At 35.8% G+C, this 20,341-nt stretch overlaps 1 protein-coding gene and 1 non-coding gene across 4 annotated transcripts in view; both read left to right on the top strand.

Moving 5' to 3' along the window:
- MAP3K1 (mitogen-activated protein kinase kinase kinase 1) overlaps window positions 1-20,341 on the top strand; it is a 77,051-nt gene that overhangs the window by 40,779 nt on the left and 15,931 nt on the right. For all 3 annotated transcript variants that reach the window (XM_030927138.1, XM_030927137.1, XM_030927139.1), the window contains exons 3-11: window positions 2,839-3,039; window positions 6,268-6,468; window positions 6,875-6,991; window positions 7,360-7,508; window positions 13,150-13,271; window positions 13,856-13,937; window positions 14,049-14,232; window positions 16,247-16,525; window positions 20,192-20,313. In XM_030927138.1, coding sequence (XP_030782998.1) covers window positions 2,839-3,039; window positions 6,268-6,468; window positions 6,875-6,991; window positions 7,360-7,508; window positions 13,150-13,271; window positions 13,856-13,937; window positions 14,049-14,232; window positions 16,247-16,525; window positions 20,192-20,313 — 1,457 coding nt within the window. The remainder of the gene's footprint in view (window positions 1-2,838; window positions 3,040-6,267; window positions 6,469-6,874; window positions 6,992-7,359; window positions 7,509-13,149; window positions 13,272-13,855; window positions 13,938-14,048; window positions 14,233-16,246; window positions 16,526-20,191; window positions 20,314-20,341) is intronic.
- On the top strand, window positions 283-391 carry LOC115896728. The gene has a single exon (XR_004056625.1). It is a non-coding gene; the product is annotated as a small nucleolar RNA U13 (small nucleolar RNA).

The following is a 20,341-nucleotide window of genomic DNA, read 5'->3' as shown; positions in this document are numbered from 1 at the left end:
TTTTAATTACTTGATATTGCGGTCATTTGGAAGAAACCGTAATTAAAACTACGCTCATTAAACAACTTAAACTGTTCTGGGAACTTAACTGTTGTGTTTGGTGGAGGAGTAAATGCTTAAACGAAGACTACCCTCTCATGTCAGTATCTAAAATCCTTTCATTGGAGTTTTATACTGTACTTTCTAAATTTTAAAAAGAATTTTTCCAGTTTGTTTTAGATGTTTTATCTCTAAGACAGGATCCAAGAATCTTAATTTCAGAAATCTTCTAGGAAAGAAAATATTTAATTGCAGTAATTCATAAGTGTAATGATTGGGTTTTTACATGCATGGGTAAGATGTGCATTTCTCCAACTTTGTTACAATGTCAGCATGTTACCCTCATTTGACTTGGAAAAAAAAAAAAGTTTAATAGACCCATGGGGATTAAGACAAATTAAAAATGTATGGGGTTTGATGAAAGAAAATCTAGAGTCCTAGATTTTAAAAAGCAGGGATACTCTGTCCTTTGGTATAGGTGTAAGAATATATATTCTTACAAGAATACCATCATGAAATGTGTGTCTTCATTCTTACAAAGGAAGAAGTATTACAGTATCCTAGCACTTATCTCCATCAGCAAGTTTGTGTTTATTTTGTTCTTTTAAGACAGACACGGCAACTTAAAATTTATCTAAACTTTGACAAGGGTCTAAAGTACACCCCTGCCAAATGATTGTCTGCCCTGCATTCATCCCATATGCCTATTTAAGTTTAGATTTAAATTAATTGGATGTAAATAAAAGTAAAAATGTAGTTCCTCAGTCTCACCAACCACATTTCAAATGCTCAGTAACCACATGTGGCCAATGGCTGCCCTTTCGGCAGTGCAGTTTTAGCACATTTCCATTGCCTCCGAAAGCTCTCTTAGATGTGTAGTACTGACTCATGTCTGACTTAACTCCATAATCTCTGCGGCTTTCGATATCCTCATTACTGACCTGCAGTCTGTCGGGAATATTTTACCCGCTGGTTCTAATTCTAACCCATGGAATTCTACAGAATAAATCTAATTGTTCCTTTCCATACCAGCACTTTAAGTTACTGTGGGCCCATGAGTCTTTGTCTTTACAGCTAAGTTTCTACGTTTCTTCCATTTTTTACTTATGTGAGGTGGTGTGGTGGGAACCCCTCACCATTTTAGCTATTTGTGCCAGAAGATGAATATGAAGAAATTAAGGATTTATCTTAGAGAAGAGAAAGTGCTGTTGAAACATCTTGTAGAAGGTTGGCAGTTAAAAGGGCGTATTACTACTCAGTTAATATAAAGAACTTTTAAACAAACAGCCATCTGAAGTTTGAATGTTCTGCTTTCTGAGCTCCTTTAGATGGAGGTGTTCAAACAGAGCCTAAATCTTTTGAGAATAACGTAGGGCATAAATCACAACTTTTTAAAAATGAGCCAGCCGTTTGTTCTTTATTACATATGAACTAAGGATATCCAGTTCTCTAAGACAGAATTTCGGTTTTTATACTGTTCACTTTCTAGCAAATACCTAAGTACCTTGTCTGTATATAAGACATGCGTGAAGAGGAAAGAGATGTGTGGAATAAGATGCATAACACATAGTCCTTAAGCTTAATTATGCCACCCTACATTTTATGGTTTACAGATTTCATATTATCCTTAAGAAGTTTACTGTTTACTTTGGAGGTCTGATTCTGTTTTTATACTTTGAGTAAGTTGTGTCAGATCATTCTTGAAACATAAAGTGTAAATATCTCCAAATGGGAAAATTAGACTTATATGTAATAAATAGAGTAATACATGAAATATCACAAAGCAACTTGTGACTAGGTGCCAAATGTGTGGGATGGGCAGAAGAGCAATAGGGACTTAGGAAAGAGAAAGAATGTCATGCTGGTAGACTTCAGGGGAGTTTCATAAAAGGAAGAATTCTAACTGAGTCTAAAAAAATGGGTAAATTTTCCTCATGTGAAGGTGTACTCCTGGGGTGCTGCAGGCTGGAGATGAGTATTAAATTAGGAGGAGAGTGAGTGGAAAGCACAGGAGGAGGAAGGGTCAGGCAAGTTTGGTGAACACAGCAACTGGCTGTAGAACAGGAGCAGTGGGAGAAAGTCCAGAAAGGTCTGCAGTTGTACAAGGCTGTGGAGTTTGGCCTTTGGTCATGGCTAGATTAGGTCTGAAAGCCTTAATTTAAAAAAAAAAAAAAAAGGGCAGGTCTTGTAAACTGCATTTCTGTCTGAGAAATTGATCTTTACACTTGTAGCCTCTTTTGGTTTTCTGAGATAATGTGTCTAACCTATTATTGTGATATAACGTAAAAAACCACACACACACAAAAGCAGGGCAAAATGATTGCATAGTCATCAAACTATTTGAAATTATGCCCAGTGTTGTTTCAAGGTCCTACATTTTGTCAAAACAAATAAAAATGTACCTAGATCTTTGATCTAGTAGTTGAATGAGTTGACTATAGAAGTTATGAGTGCTTATTTTTCACATTTGTTTAATAACCTTTGTTACTTTTGAGTGTTAAATGAGTTAGGGTATATAACAAATAATACCATTTCTGCAGTTTTGTATGCATTACAAAATTGTAAGGGAGGAGGTTGCATTTTAACTAGTGTTAAATCCTGAATGACTGGAATTTGTGTAGGTAAAAATAGTCTTTTACATTAATAGCTTAAAGTAATGATAAAAGTTGATATGTTGTCTGGTATACTGGTGTATTTCATAACAAAAGCTCGTTAAGTTTATTTCCTAGTCTATGATATTTACATTTACTTACCTTTTATATTTTTAAGTAATCAAAATATTGGAATACTTTGATTCAGGTGGTAAAACCAATCCCAGTTAAAGGAGATGGATCTGAAATGAATCACTTGGCAGCTGAGTCTCCAGGAGAGGCCCAGGCGAGTGCGGCTTCACCAGCTTCCAAAGGCCGACGCAGTCCTTCTCCTGGCACCTCCCCATCAGGTCGCACAGTGAAATCAGAATCTCCAGGAGTAAGGAGAAAAAGAGTTTCCCCAGTGCCTGTAAGTTAATGTTACAACGGATATGTTAGTTTTTATAATTTTTAGATTCATTTATAACAGAGAAAAGACTGTCCAGCCATCTGTTAGAACATGAGTTTTCAAAATATAATCTGCATTTTATTCAAAATATAATCTGCATTTAAACACCTGAGGATGGAGGGGGGGAGGTGGTTCCTGAGACCCTTTCTGGGGTCTATTAGGTCAAAACTAATTTTGTGATAAAACTGGGATGTTGTTTGCCTCTTTCCCTGCATTGATATTTGCAGTGGTGCCTTTTCCCAATTTAAGGCTACAGCTGTAGAAACTATATTCATTATTGCTATGTATCAGCCATTAAAGAAAAAAAAAAACAAAAACGCCAGTTACACTTGATAATGCCTTTGACAAGGAAATAGAAATTAATTTTATTAAATCTTGACTCTTAGTAAATACATGCCTTTGTAATATTGTGTGTGATGAAATGGGATGCATGCATAAAGCACTTCTACATACCAAAATACAATAGTTTCTCAAGGAGAAGTATTTGTGCGGTTGTTAGAGTTGCAAGCCGAACTAGTTCTTTCATGGAACATGAAATGAGTGACCAACAAACTATGATTATTTAGATTTGGGTATTTGGAAGACATTTTTCTTAAGATGAATTAGACTGTCACTTCAAGAAAAGCAACTTAAGGCCAGGAGCGGTGGCTATAATCCTGCCTCTTTGGGAGGCTGAGGTGGGCGGATCACCTGAGGTCAGGAGTTCGAGAGCAGCCTAGCCAACATGGTGAAACCTCATCTCTACTGAAAATACAAAAATTAGCCAGGCATGGTGGCAGATGCCTGTAATCCCAGCTACTCGGGGGCTGAGGCAGGAGAATCGCTTGAACCCAGGAGGCAGAGGTTGCAATGAGCCTAGATTGCACCATTGCATTCCGGCCTGGACGACAACAGTGAAACTCCATCTCAAAAAAAAACCAAAAAAACAACTTAAATATTTTTTCACCAGTGTTAAAAGTTGAGATGTCAAAACAAAAATTAGAATTTTAGAAAGCTACTATCCACCACTATGAGCTTGACAGCTTCCCAGTGCTTAGACTTTCCTGATAAGATTGGTGATAGCAAATATGATTCTTTTCATGCTGTATAATGAAATATGTGAACATTTGGAAGATCTGCTTAACTTAACCAATATTTTCCACATGATCAGTGTATTACAACAACAAAATCATTCCTAGGTAAAAGGATACATTCAAAATGTAAAATAACACCATTTGGATTTTTAATGTGCCAGTAGGAAAAGTTTGTTGATGTGGTTTCAGATTCCACATTACAACTGCCTTTAAGAAACCGTGTTTTGAGCTTTGGTATAGTACCAAAGAATATTCATCATTATTTGAACAGGCGGCCAAGTGCAGTGGCTGACACCTATAATCCTATCACTTTGGGAGGCCACGGTGGGCGGATCACTTGAGGTCAGGAATTCAAGACCAGCCTGGCCAACATGGTGAAACCCCGTCTCTACTAAAAATACAAAAATTAGCCAGGCGTAGTGGCAGGCACCTGTAATCTCAGCTACTTTACAGGCTGAGGCAGAGAGAATTGCTTGAACCCGGGAGGCAGAAGTTGCAGTGAGGCAGAAGTTGCATTGAGCCGAGATCATACCACTGCTCTCCAGCCTGGGCGACAGAATGAGACTCCAAAAAAAAAAAAAAAAAAAACAGCTATTAAAATACTTCCTTTTACATCTGCATATCTGTGTGAGGCCAAATTTCCTTTCATATACTTTAATCAAAACATCATATCACAGCAGATTGAATGCAGAAGCAGCTATGAGAATCTTAGCTGTCTTCTATATTAAGCTAAACATCAAAGAAATTTGCAAAAAGATAGGTGGTAAATTCATGTGAGAGAGAGAGACTTCTAGTGGTGGAAATGCATGTTAAGACTCCTGTCTCCACTGAAAAATACAAAACAGTTAGCCGGGCATGGTGGCGGCCACCTGTAGTCCCAGCTACTTCAGAGGCTGAGGCAGGAGAATGGCATGAACCTAGGAGGCAGAGCTTGCAGTGAGCTGAGATCGTGCCACTGTACTCCAGCCTGGGTGACAGAGTGAGACTTTGTCTCAGAAAAAAAAGAAAAGAAAAAAAAAAAAGACTCACTTTCTAACTTTGAAGAACAAATGATTGGAAAAATGGTTGAGATAGTGACCACAAGAGGAATTCGGGTTTTTGTTAAGATCTGGAGTTATTAAGGTACATCAGTTCGTTAAAAAATACATTTAAAGCAAAAACATTTTACAGTAAAACCTGATGCCCAACAGTGGTTGTTGGCTATATGTTAAAACACCTTTAAATTAGTTATTGATTTTTTTTAACTTAAAACAGTAATCAGTTACTAGCTCATGAATCTGCAGATTGGGCAGGGCTCAGCAGGCTCAGCTTCTTCACTCACATGCCTGTTGCTTCAGCTGGGATACTAGAACACTTGGGGGGCTGTTGGCATCTCTTCATCCTAGCACAAAGACTTTTAAAATCTCGGTCATCCCCATAAATGTCGGTAAATATCTGGCTGAGAGAGAACTATGTGGTAATTTTATAAATTATTCTATAAACATTTGAGTTCTTTGAAACATCTAATATAAACCAAAACAAAAAGCATAAAAAGTATATATCATAAGCAGGCAGAATGCTGTGTCTAGTAGTAAAAATTAAACATCCAGCTTTCTGGGATCTATTGAAGGCTTTATTAATCTTCTTTATAACTGGAAATTTACAAACGCTGCCGTGGAATGCCTCCCAGCATACACTCTGCAGGACTCTTCCTCAATAAAAACAAATTTGTGGAAGCTGAGAAAAACTCTCCTGTGGTGAGGGTAATATATAACACTCTCACTGTACTAATTTTCCTAGGACTTGGTCTTTACATCAATGTCCAGTGGAAATTCCAGTTTTTTTGGATACCTAATTAAATAATTAAGGGTAATAAATGTTCAAGTGATTCTCCTGCCTCAGCCTCCCGAGTAGCTGGGATTACAGGCGTGTGCCATCACACCTGGCTGATTTTTTAGTAGAGACGGGTTTCACCATGTTAGCCAGGATGATCTGAATCTCCTGACCTCATGATCCGCCCACCTCGGCCTCCCAAAGTGCTGGGATTACAGGCATGAGCCACCGCGCCCAGCTGGTGGATAATAGTTTCTTAATTAAGAAATGAGAAACATACCTAATAAAAAAAAATGTTGTAAAGTTTCAGAGTGGCAGAATCACACCACCCCGAAGAGCCCCTTCACCAGATGGCTTCTCACCATATAGCCCTGAGGAAACAAATCGCCGTGTTAACAAAGTGATGCGGGCCAGACTGTACTTACTGCAGCAGATAGGGCCCAACTCTTTCCTGATTGGAGGAGACAGCCCAGACAATAAATACCGGGTATTTATTGGGCCTCAGGTAGGATTTGTCACCATTTTATTTTATTAGTAGTAGTATATGGTACTACCTCAAATTTATATACTATAATGTTCTTAAATTTGGATCATTTAATTCCCTTTAGTAGACAAAAGTAAACTTAAAATGTATTTTAGGCTAATATTTTTCTTTAATGTATTCATGAGGTTTTTACTATCTTAATATACCATAGAATAGAAATTTGATCTATATAATAAATTCAATGGAAATGAGAGATTAAATCATGGAAATAGTTGTAGATTTTTCTTATGTATAAAGATAATGAAGAATATGAATTAATAGAAACTTTAGTATAAAAAGTTGGAAATACTGTAAAGTGATAAATTTAGAAGTTCTAATGATGAGCCACAGATGTATTAACCTATAGGTTTTCTTTTTAACTCTTCAGAACTGCAGCTGTGGACGTGGAACATTCTGTATTCATCTGCTGTTTGTAATGCTCCGGGTGTTTCAACTAGAACCTTCAGACCCGATGTTATGGAGAAAAACTTTAAAGAATTTTGAGGTAGTTTTTAATAAATGCTTAGAGTAAAATTGTCAGCATATTCTTAGGATATATTCTTAAAATTTCTCCTTCTTTAAGTTTAGACAGTGACCTTTTGAAAGTGTGAAGGTGTGTAAGAATTAGTTGATGCTTATAAATAGTTCTCATGAGATATTTACTAAACTTTTTCTTCTAGCTTGAAAAAAACAACACTGACCTGCCGTACGAATGTTGTCCTTAGTAAACTATAATGTGTTTTTATTTTTGAAGCTCTTAAATCAACTTTAGGAAAAACATGCAAATAAAAGATAAATAGCTCAGTCTGTAGAACTCTTCATATGTGTAATTATGGCACAAATATCATTGTTACTGTCTTTTTCCAATGTTAGGTTGAGAGTTTGTTCCAGAAATATCACAGTAGGCGTAGCTCAAGGATCAAAGCTCCATCTCGTAACACCATCCAGAAGTTTGTTTCACGCATGTCAAATTCTCATACATTGTCATCATCTAGTACTTCTACATCTAGTTCAGAAAACAGGTTAGTACTTTTTAAGGATTTCAAAGCATTAATCCAGTGTTACTTTTAATTTTAGGGGTAATTTTTTATATCTACTTGTTAAGTTGCTCTAAAATGATTTAATTATTGAATCTTGGCTTTCAAGTTAAAATCAAGGGTGAAGATATTAAAGGTTCTCTGGGCATGGTGGCTTGTGCCTGTAATCCCAGCATGTTGGGAGACTGAGGCAGAAGGATCGCTTGAGCCCAGGAGTTCAAGACCCGTCTGGGCAACATAGGGATACCCTGTCTCTACAGAAGTAAAATAATTAGCTGGGAGTGGTGATACCTGTAGTCCCAATTATTCAAGAGGTCAAGGCAGGAGGATCGCTTGAACCCAGGAGTTCAAGGCTCCAGTGACCTATGATTGCACTACTGCACTCCAGCCTAGGTGACAGAACAAGACCCTGTCTCTTAAAAAATATGTGGGTGTATGTGTATATATATGTTGTTAAAAGTCATGTGAGAGTGTGTGTGTATATAGACATTTTGTGCTAAAAACTGCAGTATTCATGTGAATCTTGTTTCTGTTCTGTATATTGCTTTATTGGTTTTAGTGTAAAAATTAGATTTTTAAAAATTACTCCACAAAGGAAGTGCTGCTTCTTTTATCAGGGCACCTTCTATATTATTCCCGAAGTGCCCAGTTTGAGAAGCACTGTTCTGAGCGGTTAAATCTTGTCTTTATCCTATCAATCTGTTAAGTATTGTAACTACCTCAAAATTAATGAAGAATGAAAAAGTGACAGGGTCGCAACAAGAGTGCAGTGAAGAGAAGAGAGGTTTTCTTCATCTGTGAAAAAAGTAAATGTTTGGATTTTCTTAATTTTGATTAAATGAAATAATTTTAGAATCCTAGAGTTTTAGGAGTTTTTGGACATTGAAGATTTTCTAGTTGGCATGGTTCAGTGACAGCGGTAAGTGAAGTCAAGAGGTTATGCAGTTCATTTGAGGAAAGGTATAACCAGAACCTGGGTATCTTTGTTTTACCCCTCATCTCTTCTAAATAAAATGAAAAAAATGAGCTTTATTTCTCCAGCCTGCTGAACTCCTAGCCCCAAGCATTCCTTCCACCTCAGCGTCCCAAAGTGCTGGGATGACAGGTGTGAGCCACCACACCCAGCTCCTTTTTCCTTTTGAGTGACATTTCTGTAACTTTTTATTGTGGGGAAAAATAACAGAAGCTTAAAACCAAGTAGCCAAAGTTAAAATAGAAAGTTTCTCTCTGAGGTTAAAAAAAAAAAATTTATTTGGATTCACATATCCATGGGGGGGAGCCACAAAAGTTATCTTGATTACTGAGATTGTACTGTGCAGATGGGTAGATTTTTGTTTCGTGTAACCACTATTTTTATATCTAAAATCAATAAAAAGAAAATACAGAGGAAGTATATCTGGAGATCTGATTACATACAATTTTAAATGGTATGCCGGAAACAATAATAAAACAATTAGGATAAACAAATTTAAAATTCAATTGAAAATGAAGGGCATAAAGAGAATATGCACCAGAAAAGAATTCTAAGGGGCTAAGAAACACAAAAACTGTTCATTCAACCTGATAACTAAAGAAATGTTCATTTTTTTAAAAAAGATACCAGTTTTTACTGAAATAATGGAAGACTTTTTAAATGATGTAATTCAGTTATTGTAAGGATGTGCTTGATCATATATAAAGCAGTATAGCCTTTTGAAGAAAAAAGTAATAATGGCTTTTAAAAACATTTATATTCATTGATCCAATAAATGTTCTTCTTAAGTAAATGTTTAATCTGAGAAATGCACAAGCCTTACATATATCATATATGACTGTTTCTCATAGTATTATGGTGAAAAATATCCAGTAACAATTGAATGATTAAAGTAGTGTATGCCCATGTTACGAATGTCATGTGGGCATTAAAATTAATGCTTTTGGAGAACATTGAATGACCTGGGAAAATGTCAATAAGTAAAACCAAATCTAGATTATAATAATATATTATGCATGAACCCAGTTTTATATAGAAAAGGTATTACAGGTATGTAAAAATCGGAAGGAATAAGAACTTCACTGGTTATTTATAGGAGGGGTTATTATAGGTAACTTTTTTTAAACTTTAAATTTTTTTAATAGTATTTTAAATTTAAATATTTTTTAAGTATTAGTTTGAAAACTCTGCCCTTATTATAAGCTCTGCCCTTATAGCCTGAAAATAGCCGAAGACGATATATAAATAAATGGGGATGGCTATGTTCATTAAAACTATTTACACAAGTAGTCCAAAGGCTAATTTGTTTTCCTTATAAGTTTGTTACTCCCTGCTCTATACTCATGTAATTTTGCTTCAGAAAAAACTATGCTAAAAAAATCTGAAATGTCAAAAAAAATGTGTACAAAGATGTTTGTAATGGTTTCTTAAAATGTAAAAATATGGAAACAGCTTATATGTCCAACATTAATGGATACTTAAAACAGGATCTATCTAGTCAGTGGAAAATTATGGCGGCATTAAAAATTATGTGGTGGAAGCAACCCAAGTGTCCATCAATGGATGAATGGATAATGTGGGATATACACATAGTGGAATATTATTCAGCTTTACAAAGGAAGGAAGCATGCTACAACATGGATGAACCTTTAGGACATTATGCTAAGCAAAATAAACCAGTCACAAAAAGACAGATATTGTATCATTTCACTTACATGAGATACTTAGTCAAAACCATAGAGACAGAAAGTAGAATGACCCTAGGTAGGAGGATTACTTGATCCCAGGAGTTCCTGACTAGCCTGGGCAACATAGTGTGACCCTGTCTCTACCAAAAAAAAAAAAAAAAAAAAGAGAGAGAAAAGAAAAGAAAAATTAGCCAGGCATGGGTGGCATGCGCCTGTGATCCCAGCTACTCAGGAGTCTGAGGCAGGGGGGATCTCTCGAGCCCAGGAGTTCGAGGCTGCACTGAGCTATACTTGTGCCGCTGTACTACGGTCTGGGAGACAGCAAGATCCTGTCTCAGAAAAAATATAGAATGGTGGTTGCCAGAGGCTGGAGGAAGGAGATCGTGAAGAATCGTGTTTAATGGGTATAGGGTTTCAGTTTTATAAGATGAATACTGGAGACACATAGTGGTGATGGTTGCACAGCATGAAGGCATTTAATACCACTGACCTGTACACTTACAAATGGTTAAGATGGTAAATTTTATGTTATGCATATGTTGCCACAAAAAAAAAAAAATGAAAGAACTATGTATATGAAGAGCTGAAGTGCAATTTTATAATAATTTTTTAAATATGAAATAGTGCATGTATATATATACATAAATGATCTGAACAATGCTTACAAAATATGTACTTGGAAAAAAGATGGACAGGAAATACCCCAGAATGGTATTCTTTTTGTTGTCAGAGAAGTATTTAGTAAGTTGCACTTGTGATTTGACTAAATTGTGAAACTTTATTTTCCTCTTATGAATAAGCTTAATTTTGGTGTAATTATATAAAGAGTTAGTTGACCTTGGATTATTTTTGCCATGAATATTTTTATTATAGATAGTTGTATAAATCATTTCTGTAATGCTACTGTTAATTCTTCGTTACTAATGCATGCATATTCTGACAGTTTTTCCGCATCCTAAGTAGCTCTACAATTAGGAAAAGAGAGGGGGCAGGTACATCGGGAGGGAGAGACTAGTAAGTGTGCCTTCATCTCAGGAATCACCCATGATGACTTTGCTGACTCGTTTGATTAGCTTTTTTGGAAAGCTTTTTGTGCATTTGGGGAACTGGTTATTTTGCTGCTAGTTACTCAGATCTGTTTTTTCAGGGAAAAGTAATTGCCGTTTTTGCCATTACTTCTAATGGCAAAATTAGGATTCAAAAAATTAGAAGTAATGGCAAAAAACGCAATTACTTTTGCACCAACCTAGTAGTTGAAGATAGTAGAAGTGCAGTATTGGGCCTAGCTTAGCAGATTCTAAAATTTAGACGTTGTAAGTTTATGGCATATTCTTCTCAGATAAAAGTGTAATGATAGATCTGCCACAAACTGATTTTATGATTTGAGGCAACTTATTTAACATCCCAGAGCCTTCCCTTTATTTTATAATGGAAATACAGCTATTGATTTTTAAAAGCCATCCCTCACATCATGAAGATTTAATTAAAAGCATTTATGAAATAGAGAACTAAAGTCCTCTTTCTCTAGCCTGGCTGCACGCAAAATAACTACTGTTAACTATTTAATACAACTTTTAAAAATTACATAAATCAAGGAGTGAAACTCTTCTTTGCACACTCCATACTTCGGCCAACAAACACATGCACGCACGTTCCCCCATCCATATTTCTCTCAGCTTTCTTACTGTTTTTAAACAAAGTCATGCCATATGTTCTGGTGTGCAATTTTCTTTTGCTTTTACTTTATATGTAAAGAATATTTTTCCACGTCATTACCAGAGTACATACTTTTTTTCTTTTCATGGCTGTATAAGGTTATGTTGGTACACCATAATTTGTTCAGCCATTGCCTTAATGTACATTAAGTACACCTCAAGTTGTTTGTTTACATACTTAAAATATGTAAGGATAGCATCCTAGGAAATAGGATTTTTAGGTCATGAATATATACATGTAGTATTTTAAGAAATACTAACAAAATGTCCTTCCAGAGATTTTAGTTTTTACTTCTACCAGATATGAGAACCTGGTTTTCTATGCCATTATGAGGGCCAGATGTTACCAATCTATTATTCTTTATTCCAATTGCCTTTTTATTTCCTTTGTCCATTTTACTATTAGTATTTTTCTTACTGATTTTTAAAAATACTTTGTATATTAGAGATAATCAAGTATATGCAATATAATTACCCATTATGTTGCAATTTTGCCATAAATGGAATCATTCTATACATGGTAGTTTTATTTTGACCTCATTTATGGATCTCTCTGTTCCTTTTTAAAGGCTGCAAGGTGTCTGGGTTTGCCATAATTTGTTTAACCTCCTTTTGGCATTCATTTGGTTGTTTTGATTTCTTTTCGTTATTCTAAATAATACTGCAGTGGACATTTTCATAATACATCTCTATATATTTGTCTTTTTATTTTCTTATGATACATTCCTAGAAGTCTAGATGAAAGATTGTGTACCCTTAAAATGTGACGTGTTCCTAGATTCATTTCTAGGAAAGTTGGACCAGTTCATACTGCCACTAGAAATTTCTGAAATAGGCATTTAAATTTAGGATGTGGAATCTTTGAGCTCTAAGGTCCGCCAGCACTTAAAATCTTGAAACTAGTACCATGTAGTATATTTTTGTACGTAGTCAAACCTGTTGGTTTATTCAAAAGGTACAGTAGCAGAATTTGGGAGATACAAATGTTCTTTCTAAGATTACAGTCTGTGTATTGTTTTCATCACAAAGAAAGTTAACTCACACCTACAGTCTATAAGTACTCGTGTGTTAATCTGATTTTAAATTACTGTATATTAATAGCATAAATATATATCTCTTAGTATATAAGATGCTCTTAAACAAGAATTTCTACTGTATTTATATTCTAAGCAAGCAGAAAGTGTTTTTAGCATATCAGTTCTGCTTTATATTCTTTTATGTTTAATACTTTTTCTTCCCCTTTTCTATAGTATAAAGGATGAAGAGGAGCAGATGTGTCCTATTTGCTTATTGGGCATGCTTGATGAAGAAAGTCTTACAGTGTGTGAAGACGGCTGCAGGAACAAGCTGCACCACCACTGCATGTCAATTTGTATGTGGCTCTTTTTCTCTCTATGCTTATTCAGCACAGTTGCTCTCTGAGCTTACTATGTTATTTAAGAGTGTAACATGGCTTGAAGGGAGATTGGTGAGAGAATAAAAACAGTGTATCTAAGTCCTCTGTGAGGAGTTTTCAACAAATGGGAATGCAGGATCTTTGTGAGCAAAGAAATGCAGTAAAGTGTGACATAGGTGATAATGGAAGAAGTGCATAGAATTAGAAACAGTTTCAATCTGGAAGGTATACATGAAGGGAAGGAGGTGGAAGAAGACCTGGGCAGGCATTACAGAGAGGCTAGCTAGCATCAAAGTAAGGATTGGAAGGACTTTACCTGGTAGTCAAACAGGGCAGAACGTTTGGAAAAACAGTAAGCAGGGTACACATTATCAGAATGGATAAAATAGCATTCAAAATCATTTAACCTGCTGTATGTACTTGCTTTCAGATAAATGTTTAGATTATTTTTGAGGTTTCTGCTATATAAATCCTATAAATAATTATTATAAACAGTTATGAAATATAAATAATGTTAAGCATTTACATTTTTGTAAGATTTTGTTTCTGTAATTTTTCAGGGGCAGAAGAGTGTAGAAGAAATAGAGAACCTTTAATATGTCCCCTTTGTAGATCTAAGTGGAGATCTCATGATTTCTACAGGTAATAATTTTGAAATAATGATATGTATATGTTTAATTTTTTAAAATTTCTCAAAGTGTGATTTAAATCTGTTAATTTTTTTAAAGCAAGTTTTGTTATTTTTCATTTTAGCCACGAATTGTCAAGTCCTGTGGATTCCCCTTCTTCCCTCAGAGCTGCACAGCAGCAAACCGTACAGCATCAGCCTTTGGCTGGATCACAAAGAAGGAATCAAGAGAGCAATTTTAACCTTACTCATTATGGAACTCAGCAAATCCCTCCTGCTTACAAAGATTTAGCTGAGCCATGGATTCAGGTAAGTAGTTCTTTGTTTTTCATTTCTCAAAGAAATATTTATAGATCAATTAGTGTATTTGTCTCCTTCCCTCAGTTGTTTATAATTTAAGAAATACTTTTGCTTGCCTCCATCATGACCTTTATTCCTTTGGAAATATTAATGTTACTTTCGGTATTAATACTATACTCCTTATTATACAGCTTCAACTTCAAAACTTCCTTGTGGTTTCACTTCACGTATCTAGAAACATCTTTTCCTGAACTAACAGACGTACAGGGTTATTCAAGGATAGAAGGATAGAAACCAGAACCCTTCAGTGCTAACTTTTCCCAGTGTTTAATCCCCCTTCCTGCCAAGGATTTTTATCATGTTTCTTATTTGCTGCCATTTAAAATTAATTTCTCCTTTCATATCCTGATGGCATACAATGGGTGCTTAATAATTGCAGAGCAGATGAATACGAAAAAATATGTGATGGTTACCTTGAGTTCATCATTTTGATTTGTAAGAACAGTTTTGCATCCCTTTACCATCTCTTCTGATTGAATGCTTTTTCATCCTCAGTAAGTAGGGCTTTTTTGTCAGTTGGTTTGTAATGATTTTCTTGGTTGTTGAATGCCTAATCTATTATTTTTTAAATGTAGGATCTAAAACCAGACAGGTCTGTACCAGACAATAAAGAAGTAAAATAGTTATTTTCAGTAATCTGTTAAATTCTGTTGAATTAAATTTGTGAACAGATGTATTAACACATTGAGCTTATATATCATTAGGATTTGTTTCATTTTTCTTTTGTGACCATTACAGTCCTGCACCTTTGGAATTCTCTTAGCATATTAGCAACCCATTTATGAATCTAATAAAATCTGCAAAAATATTAAACACATATTCTTGTATCTAGTCCATTAATGAAATTCAATGAAATACTAATGAACATAGGTCCTCACCTGCCCTTTCATGACCCATCAAAGAACTCTCAAGTTGATTGTGAGCTGTTAGATTTCATTCTTTCAAGGATATGGTCTAGTTTGTTTTGCCTAAGCTTTAGGTCAGACTAGGCTCTATATTCCTAGCTTTTTATTAAGCATGTTAGGTAAGACAATTAAAACATAGGTAGTGGCACAGTACTTAACAGTACCAGAAGCTCACTATATTCTATTTGGTTCATTCTCCCATAATATCCCTTTATAACAAAACACATGTAAATAAGTATGTCATGATCCATTTTTCCAAAAGTTGTGTTTATTCATCTTTAATATTTAGACATTTTTCACATGATATCTTAGGTATTAAGCTTACTTTTAGCTAATTGGCCCATAAAGCGTGAAGGGAAAGACCCTTCATGCTTTCCTCACTGTGGGGACTCTGGCTTCTGGGGCATGGGATTGACGATGGCAACAGCATGTACTATAATTCTGTGTCTGCCGTTTTCCTTTGCGTACTCGAACACAAGCATTTTTTCTTCAGTTTGATTTGTCCACTCCATTCGTTTTACAGTCCTACCTGTTTTGTCTAGTTTTTTAAACCTTTTTGTACAGACAAAAACTAATTAAATGTGTTTTACTTACTGCTCTTGTCTGGAAGAAAAATACTCTGTATCTCTTGAAACCTTCTCCTGGTGCCTTTTTTGATCTTTTTTTTTTTTCTTTTCTTAATCTTGCTCTAGTTTTTCTCTTTAAACTACCTTAATATGAATACAGAGTTGAGGTTTTCAGTTTTTTTGGCGTTTTGGTAAGCATGGGGGACAATAGAGGCATAGAATGTATGTATAGCCATCTAATGACTTAATGGAGTTTATTATTTACCTGAACTAATAAATATTAATGACTTTGGATAATTACCAGTTAAACTTGAGTATAAAATTCTTCCTTACAATGTTTAAGTGGCTGGATGTATTTGAAGTTGTGAAGGATGGTGAAGATTTAAGAAATGCCCAGTTTTTATGTAATAATCAAAAATGATGCTAAACTCAAAATACTCTGGGTCCATAAGCTTTTCTTTACATTGAATTCATTGTGTGTGTTTGATCCAGGTGTTTGGAATGGAACTCGTTGGCTGCTTATTTTCTAGAAACTGGAATGTGAGAGAGATGGCCCTCAGGCGTCTTTCCCATGATGTCAGTGGGGCCCTGCTGTTGGCACATGGGGAGAGCACTGGAAATTCCGGGGGCAGCAGTGGAAGCAGCCCGAGTGGGGGAGCTGCCAGTGGGTCTTCCCAGACGAGTATCTCAGGAGATGTGGTGGAGGCATGCTGCAACGTTCTGTCAATGGTCTGTGCTGACCCTGTCTACAAAGTGTACGTTGCTGCTTTAGTAAGTAGCTTTATTCCATAATCATATCATTATGGGTTTGGGGTTTTTTGATGGTTCGTAGATAGTGTTTTTAAGATACAATAAAGCTACTTTACCTAATTTTGGAAAATCCAAATTTTATTTTTGTTCCATAATTCCAGGAAATTACAGTTTTTCTTTTATTCTGATTATTTGAATTCTACTTGTTTTTTGATGTATGTCCAAGGTTTCTTATATGCTATTTCACTGTTTAGTTTCATTGTTTTAAAGACTTTCCAGGGGTATCCAAGGGAGAGAATACAGTTATGGTTTCTTAGTTTCTGTTTCTGGTTGGAACAGTAAAGCTCCTTCCTCATCCTCCTTTTCCGCTTATCACTAGAGACAGACTAAACACCATGGCTTCAGGCTGCTAAAGCCTAAAACAAATCAAAACAGAACAACAACAAAATAGGACGAGCTAGGCAAGCTTGCTAATTTTTAAAGACTTTTTTAGTGTCTTGCTGTTCATATCTTTACGTTTTTCTGAGCAGATACCTTATACATTACCAAATTTAAAATGCTTTTTGGGATGGCAAAGTCATCAATGTTACTCTGATTTTTAAAAAAATGTATCAGATATTAAGGAAGATATGTTTTTAATAAACATTTTGATTTTTAATAAACATTGTCATGTGGAGATTCAAAAGCCTTTTCAAAGAAAAGGGTTCCATGACACAGATCATTGAATTGCTTTTCCAGTTTAACCTATTGAAAGTTCTTTCATGAGTGGAATAGTGACAAGGAGGTAATTTAGGAGTATCTGCCTCTTTAGAATAGGGTTTCTCAACCTCAGTACTATTAACATTTGTTAGATAATTATTTGTTGCTGGGTGGGGGGAGAGCCAGGGATGTTGTCCTGTGTGTACTGTGGCAGCATCCCTGGCCTCTACCCATTAGATACCAGGAGCAAACCCACCCCCACCCAATCATGCCCACAGTCACGACAACCAGGAATGTCTCCAGGCATTGCCAAATGTCTGCAGGGGTCAAAACTGCCCCCAGTTCAGAACCACCACTTTAATTCTTATCTGGTCTGTTTTTAAAATTCATGAGTAGTCTATAGGCTTCCCTGGAACCTCTGTCTTTGTCTAATCCATCCTCTAACGATTGGGCCTAATGAATCTTGACAGGTAATACAGCATGACAGTTATGAACATGGGTTTGGAGTCACAATTGAGTGATCTCATAATTTATCATTCCAGCCACAGTGCTTGCATAATGTGCTGGTTAAAGTTGGACTAGCCTAGGCAATCTGAACACATGATCAAGATCATAGAGACAGACCTGGATTCAAATTCTGGTTCTCCCTTTTGCTAGCACTGTGACTTTACGAAGGTTACTTAACCTCTCTTAAATAAACTTCAGTTTTCTCACCCATAAAATAATGAAAATACCTCTTAGATTTGAAATTAGATTATGTAGAAACTTTCAACTGTATGCCTGGCACATTGTAAGAACATGAATAGTTATCATTATTTCTTAAACACAACTTTGATTATCCCCCAACTCGTTTAGAAATCTTTAGAGGTTTCTGTTTCTTCAACGACATTCCTAAAGCATATTCTGTGGAAGTTTGGCAGGGTTGTGAAAAGTTCCCTGAAGAAAGAATCCTGTATTCAGTTAAGATTGGTGAACACTGGATTACACAAGGATAACTAGGTCTGTTGACTGAAAGACTTCTAGGATCCTTCAGTAAGCTAGTGTACATTGTGAACCTAAAGGATCAAAGGGTAAAATGCATTGTTTCCCAGAGTTATTTTGCTACAGCCTGTTTCTTCATGTAGCATCTGGAGGGACCAGCATACTGTAGAATAAAGACCAATTGGCCCAACATTTTGCTGCTTTCTTACTATTTTCCAACACAAACCTTCAGGCATACTTGACTAAATAAAATCCTCTTTTTGCCAGTTCCTTTTCTGCAAAGCCTTTGCTGTGTTACTCTTTTTGTGTGCGGTGTAACTGCCTTACTGTCATGGTTGTTTCTTCTTAAGTTCAGACTGTTTCCCAACTAGCTTATGAGTTCTTAGAGCACAAAGATTGTATAAAGGATACCAGGTTCCATGAAGGCAGAAATGGCTTCTGCTGTTAAAGCTCACCCTTTCCCTTTCCCTTATGTCCCCTTCCTCTGTCTCTTCCTTTTTTTCTTCTCCCTCCCTCTCCATGTATAATTTTTTTTTTTTTTTTTTTTTTTTGCTGAACCATTTGAGAGTTTTTTGCAGGCATCATGACAGTTTCTCCTCAAATACTTAAATATGTGTCTCTTAAAACTAAATACATAATTCCATTTATTCTTACATGTACAGTCAGCACATTAACATTAATCACAATACTGTTTTGTACTATTAAGTTTATACTGAAATCTCTCCTGTTGCCCAACAGTGCCCTTCATAGCTAAACTGCAGACTTTATTCAGATTTTACCAGCTTTTCTGCTGTTGTCTTTTTTCTGTCCCAGGATCCAATCCAGGATCCCACAGTGCATTTAGTCACCATGTCCCCTTAATGTCTTCTCATCCATGACAGTTCCTCAGCCTCTCCTAGTTTTTGATGACCTTGACAGATACTTTCAAAGTATACTGGCCAGTTATTTTGTAGAATGTCCCTCAATTTGGGATTCTCTGATGTTTTCTCATGATTAGATGGAAGTTACATATTTTTCACAGAATGTCACAGAGGTGATAGGCCTTTCTCAGTGCATCATATCAGTGGATACATATGTCCATGGCTTAATTTATTATTGGTGATGCTGTCAGTTAAGGTAATATCTACCAAGTTTCCCTGCTGTAAAATTAATATTCATAGATATCTTGCGAGAGTTACTTTGAGATTATGCAAATATCCTATTTTGCCTCAAAATTTTGTCCACTGATTTTAAAAATATTTGTGGATCTTGCCTGTAGCAGTTATTACTACACCATTAAAAATGGTGCTCTCATGGGCCCAGGTAGGGGAGCATCACACACCAGGGCCTGTCGGGGGTCAGGAGGCTAGGGGCGGGATAGCATTACAAGAAATACCTAATGTAGATGACGGAGTGATAGATGAAGCAAACTACCATGGCATGTGTATACCTATATAACAAACCTGCACGTTCTGCACATGTGCCCCAGAACTTAAAGTATAATTTTAAAAAAAATGGTGTTCTAATGGTGATTTTCTGTTTTCCTCATTCCTTCTACATTAATTGGAATTATTCTATAAAGAAGAGCTTCTCCGTTTATGTACCTATTCAATTTTTAATTTATATCAGTGTAGGCTCCTGGGTATTCCTTTTGTTCTATGGGTTGCAACCCAATACTACCATCATTTGTTTTGTTGCTCTAATTATTCCAGCGTTGACCATTGAGAGCCCTTTCAGGTTGGCTCCTGTTCTTTTTCTTTTTAAAAATAATTTTTTTTAACTTTGCGTCTTGAAATGAATTCAGACTTCTAAAAATTGCAGAGAAAAGAATTCAGAAAATTCCTTTCTACCCCATTCATTTATTTTGTTAGTTGTTTGTATCATTACAGACACATAAGATTCTTACTTTATTCTATGGGTTATAATCCATTCCTATCTTATTTTGTTGCTCATATTGTCTCAAATTAGGCCATTATCTCTGATGCTTTTTAAGTGTACATAAACTGACCTTCAGATTTTTTTCCTCAGAAAACATTGAGAGCCATGCTGGTATATACTCCTTGCCACAGTTTAGCGGAAAGAATCAAACTTCAGAGACTTCTCCGGCCAGTTGTAGACACCATCCTAGTCAAATGTGCAGATGCCAATAGGTAAGGCTTCATTGATGAACCACTTCAA

This window comes from Rhinopithecus roxellana, chromosome 3 (genome assembly GCF_007565055.1).
Source record: "Rhinopithecus roxellana isolate Shanxi Qingling chromosome 3, ASM756505v1, whole genome shotgun sequence".
Lineage (NCBI taxonomy): Eukaryota > Metazoa > Chordata > Mammalia > Primates > Cercopithecidae > Rhinopithecus > Rhinopithecus roxellana.
The sequence above is the reverse complement of the archived record's forward strand: the minus strand, read 5'-3'. Positions and strand labels throughout refer to the sequence as shown.